General features: G+C 42.5%; 1 protein-coding gene across 1 annotated transcript in view; it reads left to right on the forward strand.

Moving 5' to 3' along the window:
- Positions 1 to 22,702, forward strand: part of LOC132592620 (glutamate receptor ionotropic, delta-2-like) — a 166,404-nt gene extending 143,702 nt beyond the window's left edge. Inside the window, exon 2 of the mRNA XM_060278450.1 lies at positions 22,204 to 22,702. Within this exon, the coding sequence (XP_060134433.1) occupies positions 22,204 to 22,472 (269 nt within the window). The 3' untranslated portion in view covers positions 22,473 to 22,702. The remainder of the gene's footprint in view (positions 1 to 22,203) is intronic.
- The last annotated feature ends 3,393 nt before the right edge of the window (positions 22,703 to 26,095 follow it).

A 26,095-nucleotide genomic window follows, 5' to 3' on the forward strand; every position in this document is an offset into this window, starting at 1 on the left:
TGTCATCCCTTGCTTTGATAGTGGCTCCCTTTTGGGTTGTGCAATTTTGTCTTCCTTCAAGCCGGTATAAGCCAAAATGCTGGTAACTTATCTTTTACTGCCTTTTGATTCCAGTAGCAGTGCACCGAGGTGGAGATGAGAACTCTTTAGCTGGTTCTTTTACATAGCCACTGGGCAGCTATGAAGTGGCAAGTTACTTGGGAGATTAAACCTGTGGCTTTCCCTGCAGGCAAATGTGAAAAGAATCTGATCCCAGTCAGCTTAGATTCTCTCTGTGTGTTTAACCTCAGGCCTGTTTGTTTAAAAAAAAAAAGGAGGTGGGAATGAGGAGAACAAAGCTCCCTGTGATACATAACTGATTTAGTTTAACATTGTCTTTGCGTCATTGCATTGGTACATGAACAATGAAGGTCCTCCATGCTTTTGGAACCCACGTGCATTTGCACAGGCCTAAGATTAGGGGGAGAAAGGGAGGTTACAACACATACGAAGGCTGGATTAAAGGATGGGCTAACTGGGCTATAGCCCAAGGCCATCTGTTTCTGGGGGCACCCCTATGTTCTAGGCCCACCTTCAAAATACACACATAAACATGTGCCAATTCTTATAGCACAGTATTCTGTTACTGCCATGTCCTATTAGGTGATCTCTTCTCCATTCATTACTCATGTGCACAAAAAGCACAAGAGATTCCATACTTTCCACTGAGAGCTTGCTGGCAGGCATGCCAGATCCTTCTAAATTTGCCATCCCTTAAAACAAAAATCTTTCCTCTCTCCCTCCCTCCCTCCCTCCTTTCCTGTCCCATTTGTCAGTCATATAGGCTTCCCTTAAGCAGTTACCCATGTGGTCATGGACATCAGGGGCAGGGGCAGGGGCAGGGGCAGGGAAACCATGTGATGTCAAGAGCAATATCCGCCTGCACTGTTGTTGTACATACTATAGTTTTCTTTGACAGCATGACATTGATCTGCCTCTGGAGAAGGAATAGAGACCAGTGCTCTTCAGGGTTACCTTCAATTGAGAAACAATTTCCACCATCACCACCTGTATGGAAGCTTCTCCTACCCCTCTTCCCATCTAGTATTTTCTGATAGCAGGTGATGTGCTTCCTTCTAGCCTTCTCCCAATCCTGTGTTTGCTATCACAAGTTTAGATGTCATTCACTTAGATGGCTCTAAAGCGAGATTGGACAAATTTATGGTGAAAACTGCTGCAGGCTTAAGCCCAGCACTCTTTACTCAAACCCCGCCTATAGCGTGCTTTTGGACACAGTCACCAATCAGATTTGCCATTCCCAAACTTGCTTGCAGGTTGGGACACACAATTCAAAATCAGATTATGCTCTGGATTTTATAATGCAGTTTTGATGAACAAAATATGTATTTTATACAAAATATGCACAAATATTTAACAGATGATCACATTGAGAAATGCATATTTTATTTTGATAATTTACATTAAAATGTGGATTATTATTTTTTAAAAAAAATCTGCATAAAACAAGGTGGAACTGAAGTTGGAACAGATTGATTGATATATGCCATATGCGGTTGTGAGGTTACCAAATACTGTAAGTAATTTTTGGGAAAAATATTTTGGAAATTACAATTTTATGAAGCCTCTTGATTTCAGCTCTGAAATGCAGCTAAGGATTTTATTTATAAGCTCACAAAATAGGGAGGTCTTTGTGTCTGAATCCAGGAAATTAGAATTATCGAAATCTTACAGCTGCATACTCTGTTGTGGCAATTTGGTTGAGTTCTCTGCTGCTAATCCATGGGGTCTGTATTAACAAGGGCTTTCGACTGCTTCAAAAGCAAGGCCATTTTGAAATGACTGCTGTGCTTTCGGTCACATTGCAAGGAGTAGAATATGAAATGTATTGTTGTTATATTTCTAAAGTACTGTATGCAAGTCAAGGGATGAAATCCAAGCCAGCACTTTTCAGGGCACATTTCCAGATCCAAATGTGAAATAGCACATGGTTTCTTCTGTTCCTTTCTAAAACAGAATTCCTGCAAAGAACAGCAGGACTTCCAGCTTAGTAACTGAATTCAGTTTGATAGGAAGACTTTGCCAAATGGACCCAAATTAAAAAGAGAGAGAGAGAGATGGAGGAAGGAACATTAAATTTGTTGACAGCGTGTCTGCCCATTGCAATCCAAGACAATAGGATGCATGTTAAGCATGACTGGATCTATTCATTCACCCATCAGCAGTTGGCATATTTACCCTGCAACAGCGTCAGAGCTACAGGAAATGGCTCTTATACGAGCACAATATACAGAGAATTTTTCATTGACCCCAAATTCCCCCTGGCTCATCATCTGAAGGCCTTGAGGGGAGACTGTTTTAACAGAACTGCCAACTAATTAAGAAGAAGAGTCAAATTATTATGATTATTATTTTGGGGGGGGGGAGATGTGATACCCATTCCCTGTGTGCAAGCAAATGCTCCATGGGACACTATAATGCATGTAGAACATTTGTGCAGCCCTGAATGTAGCTGCCTCCTTGCTGCATTGTACCAATGTATATCGTACAACATTGTGTGCAGCTGTTTTGAATGCTGTGGTGTTTCTCCAGATAAGCTCTATCGTAATAGTCCTGCCAAATATGATGGCTGATCATCAGCTGCTATTTGGTCCCATGCACTCACTCTCTCTCCTTCTGAAATGCTGCCCAAGGCAGAGATTTGCTTTGTTAAGTATGACCTCAGACTTCTCATTTAATCACCTGCCAAGCCCTTTAATTTGGCGACTAATGTGCTTGAAAATGAAACATAAAATGAAAAGCGAAACCCCAATTACTTGACACTTGAGTCGGGCACTCGAGCCTCTCATTGGCATTGTGATGTGAAGTGAGAGCATGTTGACTTCTTAGCTTGTCTGGAGAATGCCTGCATCGCCACCACCGTAATGCTACTGGAAATTATAGAAAATCAAAGACATTTTGATATTTTAAAAATATAAAAATAACTAAAAATGGTTTTTTGTGTGTTTGTTTTTGGTAATGCGCCTGCCACATCTCCCTTCATCGCAGTCCCAGCTGCTTCTCCCAGCTGCTCAGTCCCACTCTGATCCCTCTTTGCAATGCTTGCCATTGAAAAGTAAATACATTCTATACAAATAGCTATTTACTGTTATGTTAATGGTCTAATTTAAAACTGATGAAAGCTCAGGGATTCCAAATGAGGGCTGCCAGTACCAGCCTTGCAATCATTAAGTCATTCCTTTGAAACCACAGCGCTGGCTCACTTTGAAGGCATTTCTCCAGTTTTCAGATCATGTCATTCTTTTAAGGTTCAGGTTTGGATATCTTCAGCAATTCACTGAAGCCCCCCTGATACCATATCAATTTGCTCTAAAGATGTGGATTGAGTGGGGTGGGGCGGCCGGGGGGGGGGCATTAATTCAGACCAGATCAACTTGAAACGTTCTTCCACAAACTGAGCTATTAAAGATGCATGCACCTGATCAATTTTACGAGGATCTTAATACAAAAGTAAGCTATCCTTTTCAATGCACTGGTTGCTTGTTCATACAAACAATTCCTATTGTGTTGATGTAACGTTCTTTTAAATGAAAAAAAAAACCAGCATTTTTGTACAGCACTCCTGGCTATTTAGTTTTTTACTTGTGGGTACATCTCTAACACATACACTTGCATGCATGCCTTCCTCCATGTCCACATCAGATTATAGGAATTTTGTAGTTGATATACCATGCCTGTAGGCAAGAGTGCCAACTGGAATAAAATATTGGGGGTGCAGCAGGTAAGCCCTGTCCTCCATAACCGATCACAAGAAGTGCACACACACACACTATTTGAATGGCAATGTCCATCAACTCTGGAAGGCCTGCCCCCCCCCTCAAACATTTTATTGGTGGGGCCACAGTCCCTAGGAGTTGGCTCCTATGCCTGTAGGAGAAAAGGATGCATTTAGCAGCACAATCCTATGCTTAATTACTTGAAAGTCTTGATGGGTTTAGAACTGCAACCTAGGACCAAGGACCAATTCAGAATCAGAGCTCTTAACATGCATTTCCAATAAGGGGAACAACCATAAATCAGTTGTAGAGCTTCTTCTTTACATGCAGAAGGTCTCAGGTTCAATCCTGGCAAGTCTTGAGAATGTTCCATGCCTAAAATTCCAGAGAGCCACTGGCATTCACTGTGCAAAATACTGAGCTAGAAACACCCGTGCTTCAGCTCTGTATGAGACAAGTTTCCTAGGTTCCTATGTTTGTTCAGGCATTCAAATAAAGGATGTGTTATGGCATGAAGTATGAAGTGGGTGTTGAGTGTAAGTGCCATGTTTCCTGATCACAGGGAGGCCTCTGAGAACATTCACATAAAATGTGTTTAGAAGTCCTATCCAGTCTCCATTAGTGGAATGCTCTCTTCTCATTGGTTTGTCTGGCGCCATCTTTTCTCTCTCTCTTTTTTTGGTCATTTTGGTGCCAAGTGAAGACATAGGTGTTTACTCAGGTTTTATAGGTGCTTAATGAATGACCTGGAAGCTGTACGCCGGCTCCCTCGGTAAATAATGCGAGATGAGCGCCGCAACCCCAGAGTCGGTCACGACTGGACCTAATGGTCAGGGGTTCTTTTACCTTTAATGAATGGCTGTTTTAGCCTTCTCCTCTGTTTTGCTGTTATTTATTTAGTTGCATGCCACCCTTGTTATTGCACATATTACATAAATTTACTAGGGCTGTACACTGGATTTGGCCAAAGCCCGAATCCTAAACTGAACTGGGCCAATTCAGGGGATCTGGGCTTTGACCAAATTAGGTAGAGACAGTCTTGGGTTGGGAGCAGTCCAGGTCTGTAGAGGTGAGGCAGCAGTGGGAAAGGAGGAGAAAGACCACTTTGTCTTACATCACCACCCTTGTCTTCACCAGCATCACCATCCTTCTAGCCTCTGCCACAGATGGGGTCTTGTAGCAGGGCACCCTTGTGTGCAAGCATGCCTCTTTTTATGGATGGACTGAGAATCCTTGGTAACTGGTAGCTATTTCAAAGCAAGCGACAACAACAAAAATCAAAACCAAGCCTTAGATGTGTGAAAAAATATTTCCTGAGCAGGATTCTTTATCTCATTACTGTGGTTGTCACAAAGAAACAATGTCAGGTTCAGAAGCGGCAGCCGAAGCTTCAGATAAGAAAAATCTGTAAGGAATATTGTTCTTATACTCACAGCCTAGCCACAGTTCCTGGGGAATTAGCCCTAATAGTTCTGATGGTTGTGTGTTAACCTTTATTTCCTTAGTCTGCCCATATACAAATTTGATTCCCCGCCCCCCACGTTTTGTTTTATTTTCCCCAGCTTTTAATGCAATTAGGCAGAAAAAGCCTCTGTCACCACCAGTATGCTTTTCTTTCTTTCTAAACTTAAGATCACTTCAGGAAAAAAGCAAAGAAGCATGGAAGTAGAGTGCCTTCAACTTATTCCCAGATGCATCTGGGCGGCCACCCTAAGCGGAGGATGCAGGTCCAGACTGGACTTTGTTGTGAATCAACAGCGGGGCTTTTCATTGTTCTTGTTTTCTCCTGATGTTCTTATATGGACATGTATTATTAGGACAAATTATACCTTATACAACACATGGGGTTGGTCATAAAACAATGGCCCTTTGCAAGTTTCCCCACCCTGGTTACATGTAGTAATCAGCCTCATTGGTTGCCCCAAGAGTGGGTGAGATAATACACTGATTGTGTATTTCATTGCCTAGGCAATCCTAAAATGTTAACTTAAGGAGGTTCATTGAAAGTTTTATCCCCCTACCCTCAGAAGGGAGGGAGGAATTTTTTACCCCCTTAACCTACTCTCATAGAATCGTATAATCGTAGAGTTGGAAGAGACCACAAGGGCCATCCAGTCCAACCCCCTGCCAAGCAGGAAACACCATCAAAGCATTCTTGACATATGCCTGTCAAGCCTCTGCTTAAAGACCTCCAAAGAAGGAGACTCCACCACACTCCTTGGTAGCAAATTCCACTGCCGAACAGCTCTTACTGTCAGGAAGTTCTTCCTAATGTTTAGGTGGAATCTTCTTTCTTGTAGTTTGAATCCATTGCTCCGTGTCCGCTTCTCTGGAGCAGCAGAAAACAACCTTTCACCCTCCTCTATATGACATCATTTCATATATTTGAACATGGCTATCATATCACCCCTTAACCTTCGCTTCTCCAGGCTAAACATACCCAGCTCCCTAAGCCGTTCCTCATAAGGCATCGTTTCCAGGCCTTTGACCATTTTGGTTGCCCTCCTCGGGACACGTTCCAGCTTGTCAGTATCCTTCTTGAACTGTGGTGCCCAGAACTGGACACAGTACTCCAGGTGAGGTCTGACCAGAGCAGACCTCACCTGGAGGTCATGTTTCAACACACTCTCCATAGAGACATTTTTGGGTGGCTGCAGAGACATTTTTGGGTGTTCAATGAACTGTGAAAGTTATCATGGTGGGATCCAAGCCACTATGTCTAGTTTTGCCCTTTGACTGCAATCTTAAGTGTACACATGTGGAGGGAAAAAAAAGCCTCACCAGCTTGCTTTATATGGGAATAAACATGGGGCCTGGAAGTCTGGTTTGGAATGGGAAGTACGGTATCTGTTGTTGTTGTTGTTGTTTACTATACTCTTCCTTCCGACAAACATCACAAAGTATCCTTAAACTATGAAGTTCAGTGAGAGAATTTGCACTAGAAATGCAGAATTTAGTGGTCTAAACAACAGAAACAAAAATCACTATTCTAGGGCCAGGGTAGGGAACTTATGACTTGTGATATGTTTGTGGACTATAACTCCTATGATCCCTTATTATTGTTCATGTTGACTGGGCTGATGGGAGTCCAACAACATCTGGGGGGGCTACAGGGTCCCCAGTCCTTTTTCTAGGGTAAGACTATTGGAAGTCATGCTGTGCTGAAAACAGACACAAGGCAGTAAGAATGCTAGTTATAATTATAGAAGTCGCACAGCAACAACCCCACTGGGTCCCAAATAACCTTGATCAAAACTTTCAGGAATGTTTTTATTCAGCACTTTGTAAAGATTCGTGCTGCAGAAGGTATTTATGGCCAGCTGATAGCCTCTCTGTCAATCATGACAATTTGGAAAACACACAAAGCATTCAATCTATCTGGTGGTGCGCACATGTAGCCCATATCATTTCAAAAGATCTACGATAGAATCTTGACTCAGGTTGTACCCCACTGATTCTACCCTCTGTATTGTGCTGCACATTAAACTTGATGACCAACATGTTCCATATTTACGGCAGGCGGGGGCTGAATTAATTTTGCTCCCCCACCTGCCCTCTAGATGCATATGTATGAGAAGCAGACAAAATATCCTCATAATTAGTTATAGCAGATTTGGCAGGCACAACGTTTTTTGCCACATCAGACAGTCAAACCGATGCAGTTTGGTTCTTGGATGTGACTAGTTATGTTTAATGAAGCAGGAAAGGGACATTACCCTCCTCCCTCTATAGGGATAAGTCAGTGCTTCTATTTGGTATGACAGGCAGCATGTGATTGTGAAGGAAGTCTGCTAAATGTCCTAAGGTTGTTTGCAAGAAAACATTGGTTCCTGTTACTTTAAACCTGGTGCATTACCTAAAATTAATTTCCAGCCTTGCTGATTTAAAGGCTGCCCATAGCTGCCAAGTTATCCCTTTTTTTAAGGGATTTTCCCTTATGCTGAATAGGCTTCCTCGCGAGAAAAGGGAAAACTTGGCAGCTATGAGGCTGCCATGTTTTTCCTTCTGCTCTTTATTCAATAAGGGACCCATATAATCTGAAAATTGCTAGGGACAGAACTGAACTCTTGTCTATTTAGATTTCACCTCAATCTACTTTTTTTTGTACTAAGTCTGGTCTGACCTCCCCTTAGCACCACCCTCCCCATTCTATTTAAGGTTATTGTAAATGTAATACAGTTTTTGTTTGTTTTCTTAGGGAAATTAGGGGGGGGCATCTTTAAAGTTGTTAAATGTTACACATATTATGCCTGAATGTATCTTTTCAACTTGACAGCTCAGGGAAGATACCTAGCTTTAAAAATCATATAAAATCAACTCCTTTGCCAGTTTCCTCTATTCCAATACTATTTTGCCCTTGAAAAAAGGACTCCAGGAAGTGCCCAGAGGTGACAATTGCTGAGCTGATTGTTGGCCAAGGAATGCCATCACCAGACTTGCCTAGGGGTCCAGACATCCAAAGGAAGTTCTATTGTACTTTGGGTGGTGGGACTTCAGAGGTGTTTGCCTATGATACCTGGGTCTTGACCTGACATGTCTGCTTATGCTAATCTTGTACCAAGGACTTGTCTGGACATGTTTGCCAAGGTTGAACTAGTGTAACCCCTGTCTACCCCCCCCTTTGTGACATGTCAGTGATGTATCAATGATGCTGTACGAACTGTATTCTGGGATATGGTGGGAAAGTTTTAAAAGTGAATGTCGCCCCATGCTTGGTGTTCTTACTGCTCTTTGAACCTGTTGTGCAAAAATAAAGGATCTAAGTCTACTGACTGCTGTTTTGCTCCAAATTACTTGGCTGGAATTTCCTTCTTTTACTGACCGCATGGACCCGCGGGGGACTTGTACCCCGACGAGCTGGGCTTTTGAGTAGTCTCTCAACCCATAATTTTCTTTAATGGTTTGTTTGTTTTGTTTGTTTAAATAATCTTGTCCAGAAACACCCTTTTCTGCCCCCTCCTCCTCATGGTCTCCACTGGGCCTATGGCATGATGCCATGGATGGGATCTCACCTGGCACCAACCTAGACCTCCTGCCCTTGTATTGCTCACAATCACCACCATGTATTCTTTATTTGTTTGCTTATCTACCACTTGTATGCCAAAATTCAAAATGACTACTGCAGTCATTGCATCCAGTCAGTCACTTACTTCAATGTATATTCTGGGCAGGTGGTACCAGCCTTTATGTGCAGTAAGAGTTTCCCCCCCCAAAAAAAAACAAGCAGCCTTGCACCCAGTATTGCTTGAGAATTTGAAGAAACCCCAAAAAAATCAGTGTAGTTTTGAAATCAACGGTTAAAATCAGCGCAGTTCTGAAAGTTTCAGTCTACTATGTTGAGTCACAACTGCATCCAGTTATTTCCAGAGATAGACAGAAATCTGCTCCTGGATCTCAGGAACCGTCTTGCAAAATTTAGTTGTACTATCTTTAAAATGTCCCAATGCTTGGAAAGCAGTCAACTTTTCAAAATATATATAGTAGATACAACATTAGTAGTATGTTTCTTTAAAAATGCATTGCCTCAGAGCTCCTTATGTGTGAAGCCGCTCATAAACTGAATAAATATTGTCATACACCACCCCAATCTCTACAGCAGTGCGAGATTCCAGGGGTCGAGGTGCTTACCGAGGGTCTGTGTTTCCTTTGGGAATGAGGAATGGTATATGGCAGCTCTGTTTAGGGAAGTTTTTAATCTGTGATATTTTAATGTATTTTGGTATTTGCTGGAAGCCGCCCGGAGTGGTGGGGGAAACCCAGCCAGATGGGCGGAGTATAAATAATAAATAATAATAAATAAATAATTTACACATATATACTGCTCTGTCTTGCAGGCCCTGCAGAAAGATGTCAAATCCCGCAAGAGCCCAAGTCTCTTGCAGGGCCGGCTCGCCGTAGACCCCCGGTGGCGCAAGGCACAATGGCGCCGGCCCGCCAGGAGGGCGCCACGAGCTGCGGCCGCCCGCTGGCCGGCCAATCCGCCGGTCCGCTGCGCAGGTGCGCGCAACGCCCACCTGCCCACCGCGCTGGGAAACGGGGCGGGAGGGCGCCGGAGAGATCGTGCCGTGCCCACCCGCCCACAGCGCTGGGAAACGGGGCGGAAGGGCGCCGGAGAGATCCGGCGCACCATGGCGACAGGGGCGCTTAAGACGGCGCTGGTCTCTTGTGACAGAGCGTTCCACCACATCGGGGCCAGTGCTGAAAAGGCCCTGGCCCTAGTTGAAACCAATCTTTGCCAAATGCCTCACAGCTATGAGTCAAATTCATATTTAACTTTGATTGTCCCTCTAGGGACATTAATAATAATAAATTTTTATTTATACCCCGCCCTCCCCAGCCAAGGCCAGGCTCAGAGCGACTAACACCAAATATAAATCAACTAGTTAAAATTCAACTCAACAACAAGACTAAATACATTGAAATTGAAATAAAAAATAAAAAATGCAGCCTCATACAAGAGAAAAAGAAAGGGAAAATGGGGGAGGGGATCAGGTTGGCTCCAGGCCAAATGCCAGGCGGAACAACTCTGTCTTACAGGCCCTGCAGAAAAAAATCAGGTCCCGCAGGGCCCTGGTCTCAGGAGACAGGTCGGGGCCAGTGTTGAGAAGTCCCTGGTTCTAGTTGAGGCTATTCTGATTTCCTTCGGGCCCAGGACCTCTAAGGTGTTACTATTTATGGACCTTAAGGTCCTCCACAGGGCATACCGGGAGAGACGACCCCATAAGTACGAGGGTTCTAGGCCGTAAAGGGACCTGGTTATTCTAAAGAGACCTGTTTATTCTAAAAGGTTGTGCTGGGCGAGAGCTAGCGGATGTAATGGAAGCTGAGAAGTAAAACTTCTTCGCAGCTTTCACTGCCATCTCATAGGCTTTTATAAGCATCTTATAAGATGTTCTTGAGGCTCTGTTACGAGTACACCGCCATACTCGCTCTAGCCGTCTGAGGTCCCGCTTCATTTTCCAGAGCTCCTCGGTAAACCAAGGGACCCAGTTTTGGCGGGGTCGTAGAGGGTGGTTAGGTGTGATCTCATTGATGGCTGCCAAGAGCTGGATATTCCAGTTCTCAACCAGCTCATCTATTGAGCCGCCAGGGGGAGCAGGGTCCTGCAAGGCCTGACGATATCCATTAGGATCCATCAGCCTCTGCGGGCGAGCCCAAATAGGCTCACCACCCAAGCGAGGGGGACTGCAGCGGAAAGTCAATCCTGGCTTTCAGAGCGTAGTGATCAGACCATGGTACTTCCACAAGGGAGGACATGATCACATCTATCTTCTCCATTGCCAGCCCAAAATCAATCCATGAGATCCATTGCTGAGTTGGAAATTTGGACTCTTCCTCTTCCAAATGCAATATTCATCCCTCTTTATTCTCTTAAAAGAATCTGGAAATTATTCTGTCTCTGTGCCTGACAGCAGGAGCTGTTCAGGGTTGGTATTATTCACTTCATCAGTCCTGTGCCAGTTAACTATGTGCATTTTCTCTCTCTGTCACATTTGATTAAAACTGGAATTATGAGCACATATGGTAAGCAAGCCCTCATATTATTTATAGGTCTTTGAGGCTGTTATTTCTCCCTCAAATTATATTAGAAGCTAAATCCCTAGGCTTACTGCCCTCGGGCAATGTGTATTTTTTCTGTGTAAACCATTTATTGCATTATGAGAGAACTAAAGACAGTAATTAATCAAGATGGACAAGTATGGCCCAATCCCATGGCAGAGATCAGTGTGCACATCACTCTCTGGAATTGGGACCCACAAGTGTGACTGTAATGTTCCTAATTTTGTTATATGGTGTGCTCAATAAAAAAAATACAAATAAAGAAACCCAATAAGATGGAAAAAATTAAAATCATGCAAACCAATATTCTGCAATAATAACTATCGAAATATCAAACAGTCAATAATTAATAAGATAGCAAAATAAAGTGGTGGTATCCACTCTGCTGATGGAAGGTAGAAGGGGGGAGGGAGGTATTTTTGACCAGTTCCTCCTCCCCTTGCATTCGCCACAATCTGCTTCAGCATGTCTCCCAACCTTCCAGAACAAATTGTTTTAGGGGGCTACAGGAGCGAAGAGGAACTGGCAACAACTGCTTCTCTCCACATTCCAAGCATTGGATACCACCCAACGAATGAAAAAAAAAAAGATATTTAGAAAGCCCTAATTATTACACGAAGTTCAAGAAAAATAAATAAATAGGATGCTGCTTTGTACTGAGTCAGACCAGGTTTCCAGCCACGCCTAGGAGTCAATGGCAGTTGTTCTTCATAACACTTCAGTCTTTGCGAAGAATTTCAGACGGGAAAGGGAGGGGATGAGGCATAAATCCTCCTCATGCTTTCCAGTGGGGGTCTGAAAAGTTCACTGCAAACAGCAGTGTCGCGCAATCCCGTGTCTGCCAACTTGGAAGGCAGAACGGGAATGATCTGGGATTGTGCCCCTTCCATGGACGAGCTTCTGTTACCGGCATGATTTGTGCAGTGCCGGATTTACGTATAAGCTAAACAAGCTATAGTTCAGCGCCCCACTCTCTTGCCCCCCCCCCAGAAATTAAAGGAAAAACAAATACTTTTTTGTTATGTGCAAATGGCTTTAGATACCTATTAGGTCTATAAATTACCATATAGCATATATTTAAAGTAATTTGGTTCAATTTGTAACAATTTGGGAAACACACACACACACACACACAGTCAGACTGTTGGTCTGTCTTGTCCAGTACTGTATTGTCTATGCTGACTGGCAGTGAATCTCCAGGATTTCAGACAGGGTTCTCTCCTACCCCCAGGAGATGCTGGGGATTGAACCAGGTAAAGCCTCCTGCAGGTGAAGCTGATGCTCTGCCATTGAACTATGGACCCTTAACAATCTTAATCATTGGTCATAAGCAAAAATAAATAAATAAATCTGAATGTTCATTGGAGAATGTTCACTTAAATGGAAAGGAACCTTTGGATCCGGTCCTTTGTACCCAAAAGTGGTTCCTGTACAGAGTTAAGTGCGAGGAGACTTCCTTTCAAATTCATGGATCAGTATCCGGTATCAAACACAGTGTGTCTCTGAATACCAGTTGCTGGGTTTGTGAGTTAGAGAGTGTTATTGTGCTCATGTCCTGCTTGCTGATCCAAGAGGGCCCATTTTGCATACTTAGGTTGAAGGCTCACTTTTTACTCTTCTAGTTATTAAAGTTCAAATCTAACTCTTATCCTATCCACCCTGCTATTTATAACATTCATTATTGTCGACATTTAAATTTCACAAAAATAATGGAGTTTTTTTTTTATGTATATACTGGTTGCATTTTCATGACAGCATCTAACATTCCCCATTTTTTCCTATTGAGCTGTGGGTGTGCGTGCACTTTTTTTGCTTGAGGTGGTTGCTAACAACTGTCTAATGAAATATGATTATGTATCAGCTTTCCCCTCGGTTATAAAGCATCTATAAGTAGGTTACTAATGACCATTATAAGGGCACATTTTAGTGTGTTCCACTGCAGGGACATTAATAACACTCAGCAGATTTATTGCCATTGCAGTAACTTTCTTTCCGGGGCATTAATAATCATATGACAATAATACCTACCAAACTACCCATTTTTAACAACGGAGGTCCAATTGGGCTGTAATGGATATAGTGGGAAATTGAGGGGCTAGTAATAATCAACAGGTCACTGGCTATATAATGGACATATTGCTATTACAGCTTCCCCAAAACTGTTATTTCGACAGCAAAATAATATTAAGAACCTTTATGCAGAATGGCAGGGTGCAGAAAATCTAACTTGATTCTTATGCTATGGAAAAGAGTGTTGTGTTCTTGAGGTTTATATTTATTGGTATTTTAATTCTATACCTAAGTCAACAAGGAGGGGCATATTAGTGTTGCTCTATGAAGTACTATGCAAGCTAACTGAAACAATCGCTGAGACGGCTAGAGCGCCAGTGGCTGATAACACATTCTGGAGCTGACCGGACACGGATTAGAGCTCAGTGTCGAGCCTATCAAGTGGCGGTAGCAATGGTGAAGAAGACTTTCTTCACCACCTCTATTGCATCTGCAGAAAACAGCAGCAGGAGACTCTTTCAGGTGGTTTGCAATTTAGTGGAACCACCTGCTCCATTGGGGCCCAGCACGGGCCACATGATCTCCTGCACTGATTTTGCAAAGTTTTTTGCATTTAAAGTCACTCAGATTCGGGAAGAGGTAGACTCCACCGTGGGAGCAGGGCCGGGGCGAGGGAGTGCTAGAGTCCTGTCTAGTCAAATTGTGTGGGATCAATTTCAATCTGTTACCTCCGAGGATGTGGACAGGCTGCTTGGACGAGTGAAACCAACCCCCTGTCTCCTTAATCCTTGCCCATCCTGGCTTATAAAAGCTAGCCGGGAAGGGCTGGGTGATGTGCTTTGTGGGGTGGTGAATGCTTCTCACTGTGAGTGAGCCTTCCCACCCCTGCTGAAAGAGGTTATTAAACCACTTCTTTAAAAACCATCTTTAGAAGCGGCCAATACGGCCAACTATCGCCCAGTCTCAAATCTTTCATTCTTGGCAAGGTGATTGAGCGAGTGGTTGCTGAACAACTCCAGGCCCGCCTGGAAGAAGCGGACCATTCGGATCCCTTCCAGTCAGGGTTCAGGCCTCATCATGGGTCTGAAACTGCCTTGGTTGCACTGGTCGATGATCTCCGGCGGGCTAGGGACAAGGTGAGAGCTGTTTCCTGGTCCTGCTGGATCTCAGCGGCTTTTGATACCATCGACCATAACATCCTTCTGGATCGTCTTGAGGGGCTGGGAGCTGGTGGCACTGTTATACAGTGGTTCCGCTCCTTCCTCCTGCGCCATGTTCAGAAAGTGGTGGTGGGGGGGATGAGTGCTCAGACCCCTGGGCTCTCACTTGTGGGGTGCCTCAGGGTTCTGTCCTCTCCCCCATGCTTTTTAACATCTATATGCAGCCACTGGGAGAGATCATCAGGGGGTTTGGGCTGGGTGTTCATCAGTATGTGGGTGATACCCAGCTCTACCTCTCTTTCAAATCAGAACCAGTGAAGGTGGTGAAGGTCCTATGTGAGTGCCTGGAGGCGGTTGAATGGCGGCTAACAGATTGAGGTTGAATCCTGACAAGACAGAAGTACTGTTTTGGGGGGACAGGGAGCGGGCAGGTGTGGTGGACTCCCTGGTCCTGAATGGGGTAACTGTGCCCCTGAAGGACCAGGTGCACAGCCTGGGAGTCATTTTGGACTCACAGCTGTCCATGGAGGTGCAGATTAATTCTGTATCCAGGGCAGCTGTTTTTCAGCTCCATCTGGTATGCAGGCTGAGACCCTACCTGCCCGTGGACTGTCTTGCCAGAGTGGTGCATGCTCTAGTTATCTCTCGCTTGGACTACTGCAATGCGCTCTATGTGGGGCTACCTTTGAAGGTGACCCAGAAACTACAAGTAATCCAGAATGCGGCAGCTAGACTGGTGACTGGGAGCAGCCCCCAAGACCACATAACACCGGTCTTGAAAAAACCTGCATTGGCTCCCTGTACGTTTCTGAACACAATTCAAAGTGTTCGTGCTGACCTTTAAAGCCCTAAACGGCCTCGGCCCAGTATACCTGAAGGAGCGTCTCCACCTCCATTGCTCTGCCCGGACACTGAGGTCCAGTACCGAGGGCCTTCTGGCGGTTTCCAGAATTTGCGAGAAGCCAAATTACAGGGAACCAGGCAGAGGGCCTTCTCAGTGGTGGCACCTGCCCTGTGGAACGCCCTCCGAGCCAGATGTCAAAGAGAAAAACAACTACCAGACTTTTAGAGGACATCTGAAGGCAGCCCTGTTTAGGGAGGCTTTTAATGTTTAATAGATTACTGTATTTTATTTTTCTGTTGGAAGCCGCCCACAGTGGCTGCGGAAACCCAGCCAGATGGGCAGGGTATAAATAAAAAAGTATTATTATTATTATTATTATTATTATTATTATTATTATTTCTCAAAGGGGTTGTGTTTAGTGTTGGGCTATCATTTTTTGCTGATTTGGGGAAGTGACAAAAGACTCTTGAGAAAAAATATATTGGGTGATATTCAACACTAGAGCTACTCAGAGTAGCCTGTTGAACCTAATGAACATGGCCAGAGACGCCAGGTTGCCTCCCAAGACTGAGGGGGCCTGGTGTTCAGTGTTTGTGTATGACATCATGTGTGTGATGTCGCGTCCTCTGGAGGAGACCAAGCATTCTGGCAGAGCCAGGCGCTGAAGCTGTGATGCACACAATGTATGCCAGGCCCTGTAAACACAAATATCAAGGGGGCTGAAGACACATCAGCCCCTTATAGTTGGTGTGCCTGAACATAGCTAATATTAATCATTGTGGACGTTATAGCATTAGGCTACAAGACAAATCATGTTGTTGCTTTTTAATCTTTGCATCTGAAATGCACTGAATCTGTATCTGCAAAAGTGTGTGTGTGTGAGGGGGGTGAAACGCATGTTTGTGTATAAACAGAAGAATTTGGCATTAATCCATCCTATGAAGGCTTTGGAGGTTCTGTTTCTTCTGCAAATATGAGCACAACTCTCACTGACAGTAATGTGTATCCTCAATGCAATAAGTGAATTAAGGGGAAAGCCTACTTGTCAGTAATACTACAGAAGAAAAGCAAGATTTCTTACTACTTTTTGAAATAATGCAGTCAGTTCAAATAGTGCTGTTCAATGCCATTGAAGATAGCAGCTTTCTGAAATCCCCTTCTACCTCCCTAACATTTTAAGACTGTAATTTTTGTTGTCTTACAAATAATGAGTCTGACAGGCGGCAAGAGCTGATGCTGCAGGTACTGTATGCAAATCCATTCAGGTGAGCTTCTTCCATTACAAGCTGAGTCTTTTGAGTCTTTATTTTCTTTGTCAACATGTCAAGCCACCTTAATACTGCTGAGGCGGGATAGCAGACTCAATGAAAAAGTGTAATAGAGTAAAGCATTCTCTTGTAGTCAAATAATTTATAACAATGGGCTTTAGGAACTGACATGCTTGTGATTGGCTTGCAGTAAGATTGGGGGAAAATGGAATAAAAAAATGCCATTTTGCTTCATCAGCAGAAGCAGAAGATTTGATATGATTAGATGATAAGAGCATCCCTTTTTCCTTCTGCCGTGTTTTAAATAGAATTGCCTACAGAATTCTGTCGTAGGAAAAAAGCAAATAGATTCAGCTGCATTCAGACATGTTTTTGCTAATCCTCCAGACCATGATCTTGAGGACTGGAACAAGTGCTCTTTATTCTCCTTTTCCTCCCTCTCTCACATGGCGTAATATAACACTTCCTGGATTAATCAAACCATAGTTTGTTCTCATGTCTGGACAGGCGAGCAATGGTGTGAGCCAACCCTCCAAACCAGTATGTACCCTGTTTCTCATATTTTAAGGCATCCCCATAAAATAAGCCATAGCAGGATTTTTAAGCATTCAAAGAATATAAGCCATACCCCGAAAATAAGACATAGTGATAGGAGCAGCAGCAATGCCGGCCGCGGCAGGAGGAGGAGGAAAAAAATAAGACATCCCTTGAAAATAAGCCATAGTGTGTTTTTTTGAGGAAAAAATAAATATAAGACGTGTCTTATAATATGAGAAACACGGTACTAGTAAATTCTTGTAGCAGTAAAAATTGAAATTCAGTAGCTTCATTGTAACATCCTTACATAGCCACACCCCCAGTGAATTTGCAACAATGCAGGCAACTGTTTTGGCCTATTACTTTCAGTTGTACCTTAGAAGTCGAACAGAATCCATTCCGGAAGTCCGTTTGACTTCCAAAACATTCAAAAACCAAAGTGTGGCTTCTGACTGGCTGCAGGAAGCCGCAGAAGCCCCGTCAGACTTTTGGCTTCCAAAAGAATGTTCGAAAACCGGAACAGTCATCCGAGAACTAGGCTGTTTGAGTTCCAATGTACGACTGTATTTGTATTGTCATAATGATGGTGGCCATGAAATGCACATACTCAAGGAAGCAGGAGCAGAAGGTGAGAGAAGGGAAGCAGAGGCAGATAGGAGTGTGGACACAGAGTAAGTGCACAGCCTGGGAGTCATTTTGGACTCACAGCTGTCCATGGAGGTGCAGGTTAATTCTGTATCCAGGGCAGCTGTTTATCAGCTCCATCTGGTACGCAGGCTGCCAGCAAACAGAAGAGGAAGAAAACTGTAGAAAGAATACCAATAAAGTTTGAATTAACCAGGTAGAAAGTTAATATGTACGCAAGGTCCAAAATGACATTTATTCCAATGATCTAACCTTATTTTAGAAACATTAAACATTCAAGCTTCAGTTTAAATGAAATAGTTTAATTTCACAGATGGGTAAGATGATGCCTTGATGACATTTCTGTGGTCACAGAAACAGTTCGTGAAGAACTAGGGAACTCTTGTGTTTGTTTTTCTGTCCTGTAACTGAGCCCTCCACGGAAGCATACCTTGTAGCAATATTGGGTCTCATGTATAGGATAATAATGCAATATCAGCAGTTTGGAAACGCAGTGTAATTGGATTCACACACTGGAACGAACTAACAATGTCACCGGGGACAAGGAGCAATCATATTAAGCAATGTTCATTAGAACATAAAATGACTGGGGTTTTTGTTTAAATTATCAAATACTTGTGATATAGTAGAAGAGCTGGTGCTTAGTTGAGATACTCAAGTCTATATTAATCCATTTTGGATTACTCTTGTTTACATGTGCATACAAGAATATTTCCCCATGATATTTGCTTATACTTTTTTTTTTGGCAATGCACTCCCTCAGTCTCTGTGATTCTTCCCATCAGAATTAGTTATTTGTAGCTTATTTGTTTACTTAAGAACATTAAAAACCCACTTAACTTTAATTTAAAAAACCTCAAAATACAAAACTCAATAGATAAAAATATATATACAAACATTAATCCCCCCATCTTTATAACAATGGATAAAATGCAAATCAACATTTATAAATACAGGTCCCAGCTTCAAGCAAACTGGTCAGGGCATAGACCAGTTGAAATAAATAAAACAGCAAAATAAATTTCAGCAATATGGAAATGTTTATACATTATAGAATATAATTTTGTATTTCTGCAAACCATCTATTTACTTATGTGATTATTTATAAAAATGTTTATATACTATTGTATCATAAAAATATATTACAGTGGTTTACAACAATATAAAAACAAAAAACCAAACATGCATGTGGCAGGTGCAGTTTTGACTACACAAAACACATTTCCCACACTTGGGGAATAATTATATATACTTTTTATTGCTAGAGCATGGTGCAGAACCTTTCACACTCCCAGTGTTAATTAACAAAGTTTGTAGACCTCTTGATTGTAAGAAAACCTATACGGTATACAAAAATATAAAATTGAACATTAAAATTCTTGTTAAAAACAGTTTAAACAGGTATTTAAAGGGATTCAAAAGATGATTAAAATCAACAGCAGCTAGAAAGATAACACAATTAACTCCTACATGTTCGGATAGGCTTGCCTGAACAAAAGCCTTTTAAGCAGGCACTGAAAAGAATACAGCAAAGATGTCCTTAGGCAGGAGGTTCCAAAGTGTAGGTGGTCGCATACTGAAAGAACAGTTTCTTACAAAAGCAAAATGAATATTGACACCTATAACAGTGCCAGTTTTGCAGATATAAATGGTTGAGAGGGCATATATGGGGTAAGGTGATCCTGCAAGTAAACTGGTTCCAAGCTGTTAAGGACTATATACTAATAGTAATACCTTGAACTTGACCTGATAGTTGTAAAACTCCAACTCAAATCAGCCCCAGACAGCATGGCCAATGACCAAGGATAATGGGTGTTGGAGCCCAACAACATCTGGTTGCCCACCCATCAACTTTTCTCTTTTTTGTCATCTGTCAGCTGGGATTTAAGCAGCAATACTCTATTTTTGCCCAGTGGAAAAGTCCTTCATTAACACCCTTTTTATGAGTGCAGTTGGTTTGTGTTGGCGTGATGAGCGTCAGATCTAAGCTCCAAAATTCCACTTGGTTCACTGTTCTGGAATTGAGTCTGTTTAGAACTGTGAGACACCAAAACCATTTCACCAGGGCTAAGATTAAATGGCTCTCACCTCTAAATAGTACTTACCAATTGTCTCCACTGGAGACCACTTTTCACAACAGCTGTTGCCAGGAGCCCACAATGCCTTCAAGAAGTTAAGTGAAGCTACTCTGAATGTAAATAACTCTCTGGCAAAATGACAGAGGAATTAAGAAGGAAGGGAGAAAAATGTGCGTGTTTCAGCTGAGATTTGCAAGGAAATGACAGGTCATTGAGATGGAGAGGTATGAAACAGCTGCTCCAGATGGCAAGAGATGCAGAGAAGAAAACTCCTGGGTCAAAGTGGACAAAGTTTTTGTGCAGGGAGCCTGCTGGCACTGAATGAATAGAGCTGGCAGGAAAATTGATGGTGGAGGATACGGAAAGGAGACCATGATAAATTAACGCAATAAGGTTTTGTTCTTTTTCTAAAATACAGGATGTGTCTGAGAACACATTGCTCTAGGATGTCCTCATAACCTGTTTTGACTGGTGTGTGGAGGACTTGCGTTATAATGCAAGTTCTGTTATATTGTGAAGATTAATGCAAGGAAGTGCAAAATGAGTAAGAATAAAATAGTCTCTCAGCATTCTGCACTCTGACGTAGGACAGTGGTTTTCACATTTTCCCCACCTTCAGAGCACATTGTCTGCTAAGAAAGCCATAGAACCCCTGCTCGTTTAAGAGCAGGGGTAGCTAACTCCTTTTCCAGATTTGGTTGAACATCAACCCCTGTCTTCCTTGTCCACTGACTATGCTGGTAATTAGAATCCAACAGCACTTGGATAGCCCTAACTATCCAAGTTGTGCATCAAAGTTGTGAGCTGGGCTACAAATGCCATTAAATGAGACATTCAAAAGGATTTGCCTACACTCACATTGTAACTGTACATTGCAGAAGATCAGAAGTCAAGGGGGGGAATTGTCCTTCAGAGAAGCATGTCTTCTGTTCTTGGTCACCTCATTGAGGAAACCCCAATAAGGTTCAAAAAAACTCCAACTTTCCCTAGATTACAGTAGGGGTTTTCAGTGGTGGTCAGATGCAAAGGAATGAATCCCTCCCTAATTTTTTGTAGTTATGTAGAAGGGTTTTCTACAGGTCAAACTTTCCTTGGTCTGTTCCTATCAAGGTTTCTGCTTCAGTACATTTGCTATGTTGTTCTCTGTATCTGGCCACACTATGGTTCACCATAAAGTGAAATATACTCTGTTGGTTTCAGTGAAATTTGGTAAGTAGTCTTGGGATCATAGGTTACAGCTTCAACCATTGTGATGACAGATTTAGGATCAAAAACATAATGGTGCAACTTTTAAGACAGATAACACTACTGTACACGGACCTCATTGGGACACGGGTGGCACTGTGGTCTAAACCACTGAGCCTTGGGCGTGACAATCAAAAGGTTGGTGGTTTGAATCCCCGCGATGGGGTGAGCTCCTGTTTCTCTGTCCCAGCTCCTGCCAACCTAGCAGTTCGAAAGCATGCCCAAAAGTGCAAGTAGATTAATAGATACTGCTCCAGCGGGAAGGTAAATGGCGTTTCCGTGCACTGTTCTGGTGTTGGTGTTCCATTGTGCCAGAAGCGGCTTAGTCATGCTGGCCACATAACCCGGAAAAACCTCAGCCTGCAAAGCGAGATGAGCACTGCAACCCCAGAATCATTCACGATTGGACTTAACTGTCAGGGGTCCCTTTACCTTTTTACATGGCCCTCAGCATTGTATCAGCAGAGCAATGTTGTTCAAGGCTACTATGCCAGCTGCACTCATTGTAATTAAATGTGGTGTAATGGTGGATCAGATGTCCACCATCCCAAAAGCAAGGAATTCAGGACCATGATAGGCAGTTACAGTGCAACTTACATGCAGCATAGCAGGGTAGACTTGTAGGATGCTGCTGTAGCTATGCTGTCATAAACCACACTCCCACCTGTTGTTGATCTTGCCAGCTGCTGTATCTTTTATTGCAAATTTATGTTCCCTAATTGTCATTTGCAGGAGCCATCCTAGCTAGCCAATCTGTTATAGTTTGTAAGGTTATTACCTCCGTCTCCTGGCTGCATTCCATTTTGGATTACTTATACCATGCCTACCATAATTTCTGCAAATCATTTTTTGTTGTTGTATGGTCAGACATCCTCCTTATTTTGCCCTAAAGTATATTGAACCCTTGCCAAGCATCGTTAACAAATTTCTTGGCTTGCTCATAAACAGGTGGCTGTGCTGAACTGCAAACTAAATTCATGCCTTTGAATTATCAGCAAAACGTGTCTTCATGCATTGCATCCTGAATCTCTGCACCGTTCATATGTAGTACTGCTCTTAATTATTCACATGCCTTCTTTCTAGGGGCAATATTTGATGAATCTGCAAAAAAGGATGAGGAGGTATTTCGCATGGCAGTTTCTGATCTCAACCAGAATGATGAAATCCTACAGACGGAGAAAATCACAATTTCTGTGAATTTTGTGGATGGCAACAACCCATTTCAGGCAGTTCAAGAAGGTAGGCTTTCTGAGGAAGGCATATTTTACAGCTCATGTTTTGGTATGGATACATACTTCTGGATTGTGGTCTCCTTAATCATCTACATTCAAGCTAAACATATACATTGTTGACAATGTTTTTTATTTATAAAATAGCAGAGCATGGAAATTGGCTTTGGTTTTGGGATGGCAAGTTGTGAACTGGCCACTGGCTGGATTTCATGCAGCAGGTCAAACTGATAAGGTGTTTCTTGTTGACTAGCGTCAAAATTATGATGACCTGGAGTAGCAAATCTTGCTTTCATTCATGTTAATAAATTAAAAAATGTAGAGAAATCTGACAGAATTATATTTTTGTTAGAAGATGTGAAGTTTTAACTAGTGCTTGAATTACAGAGGAAGAGGGGGCAAAAAGGGTTTGTCCCCTTATGTCTTATGATGGTTTTGCTAGCCATTGTTTTAGGAGGCTGTGGAAGCCTACTGCAGGCACAGGGTCTTATTAATTCAGTATTTCAGTCTCTGGTTTATAACGGATAGATTGATAACTATCATTCACAAGGGGAATAGCTAAGGTCTGTGATCCATTATGTGGATCATAGTATCTAGCACACAGGTATTGCTCGAGAGTACCCACCTTTTATAGTTGGTGGAATGTGTTTCCATTAATAGATTCAGTATAAGTGTGTGCTGCTGTATTTCTGCTTTTGTATGGGCATGCTCATAGGAAACTTTGCAGATAACACTGGTGGATCACTTGGAAAATCAATCTACCTGTTCTCAAGTACAGTGGTACCTCTACTTATGAATAATTCTACTTACGAATGTTTCTACTTATGAATGGAGCTCCGTCCGCCATCTTGGATGCGGTTTAGATTGGATTTTTTCTACTTATGAATTTTTAGATAGGGTTGCTTCTTCTTACGAATTTTTTCTCCCAATGCATTCCTATGGGATACAACTTACTATTTTTCGACTTACGAATGTGCGTTCGGAATGCATTAAATTCGTAAGTAGAGGTACCACTGTAATTGTTATTAATGTTGTGCTTTGTAGCCATGATTGCTTTCTTATTTCAGGCAGTGGGTTGTATCCAATGCTAGCTGTGCTTGGAGTAGACCAGGGGTAGGTAACCTAAGGCCTGTGGGCCAGATGCGGTCCAATCGCCTTCTCAATCTGGCCCACAGATGGTCCGGGAATCAGTGTGTTTTTACATGAGTAGAATGTGTCCTTTTATTTAAAGTGCATCTCTGGGTTATTTGTGGGGCCTGCCTGGTGTTTTTACATGAGTAGAATGTGTGCTTTTATTGAAAATGCACCTCTGGGTTATTTGTGGGGCATAGGAATTTGTTCATATTTTCCCCCAAAATATAGTCTGGCCCACCACATGGTCTGAGGGACGGTGGACCAGCCTACAACTGAAAAAGGTTGTTGACCCCTGGAGTAGACCCATCGAAGTTAATGCACATGACTAATTTAGGGTAATTAATTTCAATGGGTCTACTCTGAGTAGGATTTAATAGCCTACAACCAATACATTTTATTCACCAACTGATGTTTTGTGAGAAGAGCTCCTTGAAAAACAGCAGTACTGTATGTTTCAAGACTTATTTTCAACAAAATAGGCATATCAGGCAAATGCACTTAAACAGTTCTTCCTGGTAACATTTTTGTTGTTGAGCTTGTATCTTTGTACAGTTATCAGTGGCTGATTATGATTATCATTGCTTTCTTTTGACATCTATTGTTGGTAAGTGTGACAATTTGCCAATTATAGCAAGGCTGAAATTGGTACTACAGTTGGTTTTCTCAGAATATTGAATTTAGGTTCTTAGGGACCATTATTACATGCTTGAATTATTGCGTTTAAGCATGTATTCTATGAAATGGAAGTGGGGTTAGCTTTGTGACTGGAATCTGGATAGCTTGTACTTCTCTTTGGATGTTTCTTAGGATTTAAAATTGGAATTCAATAAGCTGTTAAGGAAAGGAAATGTTTGATGGGGTGAAGGCAGATCTACCAGCATGCATGGGTGGGAAAACTCCAGTTATTATATTAAGATTGCATTTAAGAAAGTATTTACTGTAGCAATACTGAAGCTATTGGGTTCTCTCACTGAGGGGAGCTGATCCAATCTTCTGCTGAAAGCTTCCTAAATCTTACTAACTTTCTTAAACTGTAATGCCTTTTAATGAGTATTTAGATATCCTTCTTAATGCCCATTGTAGTTGCCTTCTGAATTTCAAAAAGGTGGCACTCATTCAGGTTTGGGTTTAGGAGAAGAGAAATTTCAGTAAATATTTCAAACAAGGATTTCACACAGCACAAGACAAACACCTGCTCTTGGGTGTAATCCAGATTAAATGGTGAAATGTGCATTTGCCCACACACCCAGGAGTGAAATCTCAAGTGACAAGAACCAATATTGGTAAACCAATAGGAAACTCACCTGCTGCAGGCATATTCAAGTTGCATAGACAAAATGATAAAGACCCTCTGGATCTTTACCTGAGCAAGCTTACCCAGGTTAGATGCCCAGTACCCATCCTTAAACTGATGTGAACCTTTCATTGCTCGCTCATCATGGTGAGCTAAAGGGCACCTGTTTGCCCATCCCACCCAGTTGTTCAGTGTTTGGAAGCATGCGCCCCCAGATTCCAAGGGAATTATACTAATGCAAACCTCTTGAACTGGTCAGCAATTTTACCAATGTTGGTTAAATATCTGAGAGTGCCTCAGAGGTGAATGTGGTGTTTTACAGCGCTGCTCACATTTACCGCCTAGTGCCACAGGCAAATATTGAATCATTCAGCTTTTGGGAGCCTTAACAAACTCAATGCCAGGGCTAAAGCTCTGACCATACAAGATTCTGAATGAAGTCACGTAGGTGCAGCCATCATTCTGTTTGTGGAGGTGGGGGGGGGACATCTGGAATCTGAATGCAAGATTTGGACAGCAGGGACTTTTGTCATGCAAGATCACAGGCCAATATTAGGCCACTTCAGATAAAGCCCTCACTCATTTAAAAAAGTATGTGTTGGGGGGAGGCATACAGGGTAGCCTCACCACTGATACACATGCTGACCACGTGTTTGGGGCATGTCTACTGATGTACAGGCAAACCTGCAATGAATAATGATTCCCTTTGCATGCATATTCTTTTGTGTTTCACACAGCAACTGAACAGATGGCAAGGGTGGTACTGGTGGGTCAATCCCATCCAGGAGGGCGACCTTCATTTGTACACCTTTTAAAGAGCTTTTGTTGGGACAAGGAGTTCCATGTTTTCATGACCTTTCAGATGCTGAATTCATACATGAAGCGCAACACATGTGCCTCAAACTAATACCGTAGCAATGAAGTAGTGGAAATGCAGTGGGACTAAAAGCTTTTCACATACTGTGGGGTGTTTTAACCACATAATATTAGGCAAGAAGCCATAAAATGCTGCAAATTTGGTGCTGGTAGAACCCACTGCCTGTTGGAACTCAGTATACATGGTTGTCATAATAGTTGTTACCAGCTGTCCAAGCTTCTGCCAACAGCAGCAACAAAAAAAAAGGTTAACCACATATGCTTCCATAAAGAAGTACTGCTGAAATTCTGTGGAATTCTAATTAATTCCAGTGGGATCTGCAAATGAGATATTGATGGCTTCTACAACATTTCTTACTTTGATAGCAGACATAAGAACCTTATACCTAATTATAAACTAGTCCTAAGTCACTCTGCATGCAATTTTGTAGGTAAGTGTGAT

Source organism: Zootoca vivipara, chromosome 9 (genome assembly GCF_963506605.1).
Source record: "Zootoca vivipara chromosome 9, rZooViv1.1, whole genome shotgun sequence".
Taxonomy (NCBI): Eukaryota; Metazoa; Chordata; class Lepidosauria; order Squamata; family Lacertidae; genus Zootoca; species Zootoca vivipara.